We start from the raw sequence: 11,405 nt of genomic DNA, 5'->3' as shown, positions 1-11,405 counted from the left end.
GGTCACCTTCTTTTGGTTTTTCTTTAATTGACTTCATCACCCTTAGGCATCACAATACATCCAAGGGAACTCTGTGTCTCTGTCAAAATGCAGAGGGCAGCTTAGCTTCATGCTTGTCCTCTTGGTTTTGTTTTCTTAGCTTATTTTTGTTCTTTTTATTTAAGAGGGCATCTTATCCTCATTCCTTTTGTTGTTCTCTCTAGAATAAATTTGCCTTTTCTATAAAAGTAATCTTCTCAAGGAAAGGAATTTTTTTTACTAGTATATCATGTGAAAGCAACAAAACAATACTTTTTTCGGCCAGAACAAAAGGTAATTGATATTCAGCATCTTTGTATTTTGAATTAGCTACAGGAAATGAATTGTCCGAGTTGGAAGTCATGAATAATGGGTCTTACATTTTTATTAAATAAAAAAGGTCTTACATCAGTTAGTTATGGCCAAGTGTTAATTTATGTGCCATGCTGTTATAACGAATAGAAGAGAAAATTTGAGAGAGACGTGAGAGAATGATAGAACACAGAAGGACTGAGAGAGAAGAGAAGAGAAATAGAGGAGTAGAGCAACAGAAAACGATTCTGTCATTAACCATCCATAAACTGACTCACAAAACTCCCTTCTTATCTAGACTGAGGAGATAACGGTAACCATCTAACACCTCTAACCAACTAAAACCCAAATCACTTCTTTAATTTTTATTTTATTATCATATCACATGCTTACTTGGAGGAACACCGGTTTTCTTAAGTAACATTTGATTGCCAATCTCCCTTCTGCAAAAGTGTTAACTTTAGCATAACTAGTATATTCAACAATTTTTTCTATGCATGATAGATAAACTATGTCATGGAAATGTTCCAGTTAGGTTTGTGGAGGCTTATGCAATGCTTGGTAGGTAGAAACGTATTTTCTAGAAAGGAAAAGTAGTATGCAGCTATCCCATATTTTTTCTAGATATTTTTTATCATTTCCTTTCTAAGAAATACTTTTCCGTATGCTAAACATGTAGTTAAGGAGTGCTTGAAACATGGACAAAGTACAATGCTGCCTGCTCAAACCTTGTACTGAAATGTTGAATTTGATTAGAATAGTGGAGATGGTAATGATCAAATCTTTGATTGCATGGTCAAAGAGGCTTTTATACAATCTTTAAGAATTATTTCTTCAAAAAGCATAAGCTTTTAGACCTATCTGAAGGAATAGTTGTCCCTAACACGGACAATCCCTTTAAGATCATAGGCTTTTTAATGCAGAATAATGAGGACAAAATATTGTTTATTTTATTATTTCAACTGTGTTTAATTTTTTTGGATTATTAACGCATTGTATATATTTAAATAATAGTATCATCTCTAACTTCATAGATGCATTGTGCATCTACATAACTTCTTCAAGAAGTCAGTATTCTAAAGCAATCTTTCACGTGACAGGAAATTTCCACTGGAATTTTGAGGATGTTGTGAAATCAATTGTGTGCATGATGATGTCTGGACCATTCCTTACTGGATATACACAGGTGCTATTCTGGACAAGTTTTGCTGATGCATGTTGGATGAGTGCCAGACTGAAATGAGTTTATTTTTCTGCTTTTCTAATTTGTTAGACTCTGAATGATTGGTATGACCGAGAAATTGATGCAATTAATGAACCTTATCGACCAATTCCTTCAGGGGCAATATCTGAGAATGAGGTATGTTGTTTCTCTGACTGGGATTCATGCATGCTTTCCTATTGCAGTTTTCAGTTTTTCAATTTTTCATTGCCTAAAATTCTTCAGGTTATCACACAAATATGGGTGCTGTTGCTAGGAGGCCTTAGCTTGGCTGGCTTGTTGGACATATGGGTTTGTGCTCTAAACTCTAGCTTCATTTTCCTGTAAAGTATAAATTAGGCCGAAGTTTGATTTTCTGATGCTTGTTCTTATAGGCAGGGCATGATTTCCCTGTAGTTTTTTACCTTGCTCTTGGTGGATCATTGCTATCATATATATATTCTGCTCCTCTTTGAAGGTACACCATTTTTATATTTCAAAATTTTTCATTATTTTTTAAAAATATATTTGCTTTCTAAGTTTATTTGTTTCTTGATGTAAACCATCCTGCTTCCCACTGCTGCAGGAAATTCCTTTTTCTGACATTTGACTGAATTTTTGTTTTCTCTGCAGCTTAAGCAAAATGGATGGATTGGAAACTTTGCTCTTGGAGCAAGTTATATCAGTTTACCATGGTACTATATTCTTTAGCAGTAATATATTTTAAGCTTTCTCCCGGTTTTCAACATGCATTTCTAGATTGACTTACGTCTCATCCCTTTGATTTTCATCCATTTTCTGAGTAAAAAGAATTGCTTCTTATATGAGATAGTTGACTACTATTCATAAGGTGCATACAACTATAGAGGGGGTTCATATATCAATATTTAAATATTTTTCTTAGAAAAATAAAAAGTTATTATTCTTGCTTGTATTTATTGTAAGAAATGAGCTAGGTAAAACTGGGACACTTTATTGACCCAAAATAATTAGGAATCTGATCTTTTTGTTTGATTTACTTCTAAAGTTTATTTTCTGGACTTGTGCCATTTATCTTAAGTTTTGCAACCAATTTCCTGGTTTAGGTGGGCTGGTCAGGCTTGTTTGGAACTCTTACACCTGATATCATTGTTCTCACACTCCTATACAGCATAGCGGGAGTATGTAGTATGCAAAATTCAGTATCTTGTTATGTTTGGTATGTATCTCATGTCAAGTTTTTCCCTGGAAAAGGTATGTAACATTGTTACCTTATGCATGTCAGTTGGGGATTGCCATTGTCAATGACTTCAAAAGCGTTGAAGGGGATAGAGCTCTAGGACTTCAGGTTGTCCTATTGTCCCATCCTTTGATTTTTGTAATTTCTACTTGTCATGGTTCTAAAATTTCTGATCTTGCATATTAACTGAAGTAACTGCTGCTGCCTGTTTTTAATGTGACGTTTTTTTTTTTTCACCTGGCAGTCACTTCCAGTTGCATTTGGTACTGAAACTGCTAAATGGATCTGTGTTGGTGCCATTGACATTACACAGTTATCTGTTGCTGGTACTTTTTAATCCACGACATATACTTTTATGGTTTGTTCTCTAATATTTTCTTCAAAATGACTATACTATTCATTTATGCCATGCACTAGTTAGTGTAAGATGAAATTTGAAGCTTGATTCATTAAGGTTGTTATTGTATTACCCATCATAACTATCCTTCTAGGTTTAGATTCCCCCCCTTCCCTTGGCCTTGGGAATTTTCATACTATATAATGTCTAACTTGGACTCAAATGGTTCGTACTCTGCTACAATTTGATCACAATATTGGAGCGTTTTCTTAAAATGGTGACAAGAGGACACCTAAATGCACCCCTGCTGCTGTTGTCTTGGCTTGAGTATGGAGCTAACATTTTTATGGAAAAATTTGCTTTTGAGATAATGTACTGATTTTCTCCCCCCCCTTTTTTTCCTCTCTTGGCAAATATGATATACTGCTTTAGGTTCTGGTAAAGCAGTCATTTTTAAGTTGATCAAGACCATTGAACCAGAATATAAAATATGATTTGATTTTCATGCAAGGAGTTTATTGGAATTTATGTTTGCAGGATATCTTCTTGGAGCAGGTAAACCATACTATGCATTGGCTTTACTCGCCCTGATAGTTCCGCAAGTCATTTTTCAGGTAAAGCACAACCAAAGTGAATATTCTTTTACTCCCAATAGGTGTGGTGTTTGGCTTATGTGAATTCAGTTTGCTATGCACTTGCCTTCTCGGTAACTTGCTTGTTTATAAGATATTTGCAATGAAATATATGAAAAATTCCCTTAAAAGGGTTTTTTTAAGGGAATTTTTCTTGCTTCATTACTATTGTTAAATATCTATTATAGATTGAGAAAAGAAAATTTTGTGATAATGTAAAATTGCTGAATATTGCGCGCTCAAGTTGTGTTGTCCAGCTAACTTTATGTTGGCATCTTACTGGTTCTTATGCCTTGCAGTTTCAGTACTTCCTTAAAGACCCGGTGAAGTATGATGTTAAATACCAGGTACATTTCCACTATTGAACTTCTAAGAACTAAGTTTGTAGTTCCCGGGATGATATCTAGTGTTGTTTTAATAAACAATAACAAGTCTTATCTCATTAAGTAAGGTTGGTTTTATGGATTGCATTATGTCATTATGCTCTATCAACAATCAACTCTTTAGATAAACTGTTTATTAAAAAGTCATGCTCAATAACTTCCGTAAGTGATCATCTTGATCTTCTTCTATCTCTTCTGACTGGACTTGAGACCATCTGATCAACTTTCTTCATTGGTGCCTCTAACAACCTTCTTTATGCATGTCCAAATCACCTCAAGGTTGTGTTTGAATGGATGGATTTGGGTTGAGAATTTGGATTTAAAATCTCACATTTAAAATTTATAAATTTTAAATTCTTTGTTTGGATGATATAAAAAATTCAAATTATAATATTAAAATTCTTTGTTTAAATCTTAAGTAAAATTCCATATTTCAAATTCTATGTCTGAATTTAAAGGCAACTTGGACGACGTTGATGGTCTAGTCTAGGTCAAAGTCGGTGGTCCAGTCCCAATCTAAGGTAGTGGCTTGGTTTCAGTCAATGCTAGCTATCTAAACCTAGACAATGTCAATGGTTTAATCCCGATTGGCAGTGGTAGTTCGATCCTGATTGACATTGGTGGTTTGATCCTTGTCAAAGTGGACTATGTGGTCTTGATCAATGGTGGTGGCTCGGTCTTGATCTAACGCTTGATCGTAGGCCTGTCCCTAGACGACAGTGGCATTTGCAAATCGACACTGGTTGGACGTGACGGACTAGATTTATTGGAGGTGAAATGAATTGTGAAAAATTAAGTCATTGTTAGTCATCTTCAAATTGACCAACCCTTCATTTTTTGGTTGAATAACGGCAAATGAGAAATCATGAAATCTTAATTTTGGTTTTATTGACCTTCATTCTTCCTTTTCAACTTTCCTCTTTTTTGGGACAATGTGTGTGCATACATATATATTCGTGTATATTGTATATAATACTTCCCTGCTGACATTTTTTTATATGAAAAGTAAGTATTATGTGTAATTCATTTTATACCCTGGTTTCATGTTCATTTCTTCCATTTTCCCTTGCTCTGTATTTTTAGCACGCATAATTGGAGTAGTTTCTATTTCACTTTCAGGCCAGCGCACAGCCATTCCTTGTCCTCGGTCTCCTTGTTACTGCTCTAGCAACTAGCCACTAGTCTTCATTGACTTGAATGTGCAAGAAAGATATCCTGAAAAGCACGAATGGAGAAAATAAATATGAAGGCGAAGTGAAACAAAGCCAACGCACTGGTAATAAAGAATTTGGCAAAATATAATACCATAATACAGCCAGAATTAAGTGAGATCAAGGCTTGCTCTCTCATGCATAGAGGGTCCCGGCTCTTTCCTGGTGCTTTTACTTGCATTTCCTTCCAAGTCCACCCTACTCTCGGAAATTTTGGTTCCTAGGGATTTAGATCGAGAATGTTTGCCCTTTCTCTGAAAACTCTAAACAAGAAATCCTTTGTATACCAATGCTGTCTGTTGCCACTGGTAACGTATGTATGGATCTTTCCATAATGTGATTTGTAACTCATGTCTATCAGTCCATGCGTGTGTATTTTTTGGGGCACAGGCGGCCACACCGTGCTTGGCAATAACTGCCAACTTATTGTCCAACGAAATTTCAAGTCTTAGGATTGGTAGAGTATGTTGGATAGTGATTAAAAATCCAAATTCTCATATTATATGTCAAAATTAACTACGAACTCAAGATTATAATTTTTTTAATTAAATTCAACATTTCTTATTACATGTTAAAATCAATTATAAATTTTAAATCATGATAGCTTCTTCAAATAATCACTTATTTGATTTTTTTAGATTTTAAATATTTTTAAAATCTTAAAGAATTAAAACAAACAAATCAAAACTTGTCAAAAGCTTAGAGTTTAGACTTGGATTGCATTGGTATACAAAGGATTCCTTGTTTAGAGTTTTCAGAGGAAAGATAAATACTTTCAATCTAAACATAGAGGTTACCAAGTCTCGAATTCACCATCTTGTGTAAGGAATTTCAAGTCTCAGGCTCATACTTTATTCGAGGTAATTTTTTAAATATTAAGAATATATTGATTTATACATAGCCAGCTAATTACAAAATTGCATTTCAAAAGGACTGTAAGCAAAAAGATATATCTTAATATAATGGTTTTTTTATAATTAATTCACAAAAAATTAAATCCATCATCTTATGACTATGAAAGAAAACCTTGTTTTTTTTTCGTATTGATATAAGGTTTTCTTTAAATTCTGTTTTGAATCATATTTGTTTTTTTTTTCAAATGTATACTTATACAGTCTTTAAAATTTATGTTAGGAAAAATTAATCATTTAGTCCTTATAATTTTGACTTAATTGTAACTCAATTTTTAAATTTTGACTCATTATAACTCAGTTTTTAAAGTTTTGACTTGATTGTAAATCAGTTCCTAAACTTTACTTCTTGCAATTTAGTCCCTAAAGTTTCAACCTCTTAAATATTGGTCTCTATATTTTAAAAAATAAAATTATAAACACTAAAAATATTTTAAACTATTAATATTTATAAATATTAAAAGGTTTTAGTAATTTAAGATATTAGTAATAAATTTTAAAATATTTTTAATCTTTATAATTATATTTTTTAAAATATAAAAATTAATATTTAAGAAGTTGAAATTTTAGGGACTAAATTGCAAGAGACAAAATTCAGGGACTGATTTACAATTGAGTCAACTTTTAGGATTTAATTATAGCTAGTTAAAGTTTAGAAATTGAGTTATAATTGGGTCAAAACTACAGGAATTAAATGATTAATTTTTTCTTTATGTTAATTATAAAATGACCATTATTTCTTATTCATATAAAATATAAAAATATTTCAACCAACCATTTTGACCGAATACCGGTGATTACCAAGTCGTTAATATTGGAAATATCAATAAGTAATTAAAAAATAATATATTCATTTTAATAAAATTTTGCTAAAATATTTAAATATTTAGTAATTTAAATATTATTATTTATAAATATTCATTCAAAATTTATAACTTCTCTTTTCAATATTAACACCTCAACTAATTTTTTTAAAAATTATAGGTGATTTATAAATTAAAATAATATGATAAAATTGTAAGCCTTCTTCCAAAATTAATATAACCTTCTTCAAATTTGTATATCTAAAAAGTTAACTTGTAAATTGTGTGTGAATATTTATAAATAATAATACTACTTAAATTATCAAATATTAAAGTATTAATATTTTAGTAAGATATTATTTAAAAATTAATATTTTTAATTATTTATCTGTGTTGCTTGCAAAGATGATTTGATAATCATCGAGTAGTCATCGCTCAAAATGACTAGTTAAAATAATATTGTGTCTTTTATATGAGTAAGACATATTTCTGTAATTTTTTGGATTAATTAACAGTAAAATTAATGAATGCTTGACGAAGGAGCAATATTATTTTTTAAAAAAATTATTTATGCAGAATATTGTTCTACCCTTCACTACAGGCACCCAACACTCTTAACAAAAGTTTAGGAGTAAATTATGCCTTTAATTCTCATTTAATTGTCATATAAGTTGATAATACAAAATTTTAGATGTATTTTGATTGTTTATAATAATATGATATTTATTAATCCATTCAAATGTTAATTTATTATTCATCGCAATCGCAATCGCAATCCTATGCTATTTTCTAAATATCAAAGCTGTCTTTTTAACATAAGTATTGGAAAAGTCACGTGTATGGCGCCCACTAGTTTAACAAAATTAGAAATTTTACATTAGATATACAGATAAATGATGTATATTAATTTTAAAAATAAATATTAAGGTCGCATTTGATTGAATTTGTTTCTATTGTTAGAGAAAAAAGATGATTTTTTTAAAAAAAGAATTGGGTTATTTTGTTGCCCTGTCTTCGTAAAATATCGCCTATATTATATATCTTACCCCCAAAGTTGAGTAAAGCGTCTTACATGCTTTGTTTTTTATTTTCTTTTTTTGAAATACCAATGATCACTAACATATACTATTTTCTCACTTCTTCATAAATTTTATTGCAAAGCCAACTTTAGGGATCTGTTCTTTGAAATGTCCACACGCTAAGCTAAGCATCTCAGGAAAAAGCTATTTCGTTCTTTTTGATACAAAAAAGCTATTCAATTCTTGTTCTACACATTCCGCCACTCCCTTTTTTTTAATCTAATTTTTTTATCTAATCAGAATAAATTGAATTTTTAAGTTTAAATTAAGTTAAAAGTATTTTTAAACAACAGTTATTTAAAAGGTATTTGTGATGATAATAATATATAGCTTATTTGTCAGAAATTAAATTATGTAAGCTGTCAAGTGTCAATCTTTTCTAACTCCAAAAAAACAAATATGTAACATCTTAAAAGAAAATTCATGTGAAATTTGTGACACAATTTCCATGTTAAAAAAAAAAGGGTGATTGGCTCAATTCCAGGGGAAATAATCAATGTAAAAAGGGAAAAAAAAACCGGACAAGCGAGATAATTAATTTTCTCTGTTTTGGAATCTAATCATGGTTCTTTGAAATCTACCACACCGCTTTCAAGCTTCTTCCTAGAGTCATTTGAATTTCCATCACTTCCCAGTAACATTTCCGACAATCGCTAAGGTAAGTGTAATCATTTTTTATTTTCCTGCGACTTGTTCTATTATTGATTAACTTTGAGATTATTATTTCTATTATCTACTGCAGAATTTAGAAATGGTGTTATTTTGACATAATTAATGGAGGGTTCTTCATCTGATGGTAAACTGAAAATAGCTCCTCAATCGAAGGAACTGGTGTTGAGTGATCTTGCCAACACGCAACTGAGGAAGCCGCCAGTGTTTGAAAATCTGACATCACTTATAATCGTGCGTTGCAGCAGCATGCCAAAATTGTTCACAGTTTCAGTGGCTGGGCACCTCTCCTGTCTGAAACTGCTAAAACTATGTGATTGTGAAAAAATGGTTCATGTTCTTCAAGGTGATGATGTAGGAGCTGGAAACAGTGAAAAAGCATTAGTGCTGCAGAAGTTGGAGAGCCTCGTACTGAAACAGCTTCCAAGACTCACAAGTTTCTGCGAAGAAGAAGTTGATTTTGGTGAATTCCCCAAGTTAAAGATGGTTAGAGTGGAAGACGTTCCAAGCATGACCACATTTGTGAAGCGGCCTCTCATGACCCCGCAATTGAAGCAAGTTTATGAGACATATATTACAAAGTGTTGGCAAAGAGACCTCAACCAGACGATAAAATGCTTGCATGAGAAACTTGGTACACTAATTAATTCATCCAACTATGTTCATACTCTAGTACTCTTCATGTTATTTACTTTTGCTTATCATGGATATTGTTTTTCTTTGTTTCTGTTGGCTTTAATTTTCCTGATAGGCATTGTTAACGAGGTTTGGAGAACTAATCGGCAGGGCTTCGACTACCAGAGTAGCTTGGGGATCAAAGATATAGATTTTGAAAGTTCTTCATAGTTACTTTACTCTCTAACTTTCATCGTCAAGTAAATTAATTCTTACAAGCTACTTTCTCTTTCAATACTATTTATAAGTTACTAACTGACTTGTAATATGTCTCACTGGAATCAATATTTGACATTTTAAAATGGATCATTAACTTTGTCTAAAAATTAAATAAATTTTTAATTTTATCCCTATTAAATATATATAATCTTAATAACATATCTTCTCTCATTAACATTTAATGGGATAAAAGAAAAAATTAAGATTAAAATTTAATAATATGACTTATAAATGGAACTAATTTTTTTAATTTTTTTTATTTCATCAATAGGACTAGAAAGAGTAACATGCATGTGTAGGTGGGCGTAATTGCAATTATACAAAGTTTTAATGGTTTCCTTTGTTATTTCAATTCATGGCAAAAAAAATCTTAAATTTAATTGTTCTTATTTGAGATTGTTGATTTCTAAGTTTATTTTTTTAAAAAAATATATTTAATATTGAATTAAATTTTAAATACATTGAATACAAGGTTTAAATTAATATTAATATGATTTGTGAGATTGAATTATGACTATGATTTATATATAAAAAAATTTAAACTGATAAGCTTGAAGAAAGTTCTTCAAATTTTAAATGAAGGCAAGGTGTTAATTTGTGTGTGTATATGTTTTAGTGACTTCAGAAGCATTTCTTCTAATTAACTCTATTGATATGATTCATGGAGTTTGGAGTTTTCAAGAGCAAATTGTTGATATTGATTAGGGAATGGAAAACACAAGTTTGAGGTTTAAGGAAGCAGAAACTGGGTTGCATCAATGCACGCACGTATATTTATATGTGAATTACCATTGTAATAATAATGTGAACTCTTTAGAGATTATATATGGGATATATGAGATCTTGATGGTCACTCAAGCTTTAATTAGGTCGTGGATCAAATTTACCTTGATTCAAATTTCATATTTATAGATTAAGTTTCAGGAGTTGATTTTTTTATTTGAATTACTATATGTTTCATATTACATGTCCAGTAATATTTGTGGTAACTCACACTATAATCAAGTTGCTTTTGTTTATTTGTTTTAAATTTAAATTCCTTTTTTTCTTTTATTTTACGATCTCCTTTCTTTCTTCTAGAATTTTGGGGGTCTTTTCCGCCAATCTGTTCATTTTAATGGTCATCACACCATGATTGAATAGTGATATTATATTTTGTAGGTATTTCTATTTTATTTTTAAAAAATTTTCTCTTACATATTATTTTCATCTTTTGAATTGTTTCATGGATTTTTTTTTCCTTCTCGGGAAGATTCCTTCTAAAGATTTGGGAAGAAAAATAGGACTGGGCACGAGCATTTGAATATATTTTAATTTAATTTGTTTTCTTTGAATTCTTTCAACTGGTTTTAATATTTTAACTTAGTTGTAATTTACGAAAAGTTCACAAATCTGTACTATGTGCGTGCGTGTTAATCAGATAAGGTTAATCTTAAAAATAGTTGGGAATATACCATCAATGTCAATCAATAAATATCAATTTCCATCATAAATATCAATATATACATTAAATTATATGTAAAATAATTGCAGATGAATAGTTATTTTAATAGTATTTTTAATTTTAAAAAATTATAAATAGTTCTTTTTAAAATAAAAACATTATTTGGTTTATGTAGGTTTTTATTCTAATTTTCACTCGAAGGTTTATGCAAGTTTTACTTAATTGTAACTCAATACATAAATTTTGACCGTGTGAAACTCATTTTCTATAATTTTGCCTCAATTAAAACTTT

General features: G+C 30.6%; 1 protein-coding gene and 1 pseudogene across 3 annotated transcripts; both read left to right on the top strand.

Annotated features, from left to right (window-relative positions):
* The window catches only part of LOC129288251 (chlorophyll synthase, chloroplastic-like), a 6,448-nt pseudogene extending 775 nt beyond the window's left edge, over nucleotides 1-5,673 (top strand).
* A 2,952-nt stretch (nucleotides 5,674-8,625) lies between these two features.
* LOC129288173 (uncharacterized) lies at nucleotides 8,626-9,656 on the top strand. Of its 3 annotated transcripts, none has more exons than XM_054924600.1 (3): nucleotides 8,626-8,764; nucleotides 8,849-9,409; nucleotides 9,527-9,656. In XM_054924600.1, exons 2-3 carry the CDS (start codon nucleotides 8,881-8,883, stop codon nucleotides 9,619-9,621), a joined length of 624 nt encoding a protein of 207 aa, XP_054780575.1. In that variant the 5' UTR covers nucleotides 8,626-8,764; nucleotides 8,849-8,880; the 3' UTR covers nucleotides 9,622-9,656. The 3 variants fall into 3 exon arrangements, with proteins under 3 accessions (XP_054780575.1, XP_054780577.1, XP_054780576.1); XM_054924602.1 differs by having other exon boundaries at nucleotides 8,692-8,764; nucleotides 9,024-9,409; XM_054924601.1 differs by lacking the exon at nucleotides 8,626-8,764 and having other exon boundaries at nucleotides 8,817-9,409.
* Nucleotides 9,657-11,405: the final 1,749 nt, after the last annotated feature.

This window comes from Prosopis cineraria, unplaced genomic scaffold (genome assembly GCF_029017545.1).
Source record: "Prosopis cineraria cultivar Desert tree isolate PC_DT_omini unplaced genomic scaffold, ASM2901754v1 PC12, whole genome shotgun sequence".
Taxonomy (NCBI): Eukaryota; Viridiplantae; Streptophyta; class Magnoliopsida; order Fabales; family Fabaceae; genus Prosopis; species Prosopis cineraria.
Note: the sequence above shows the minus strand (reverse complement) of the source record. Positions and strands in the feature narration are given on the sequence as shown.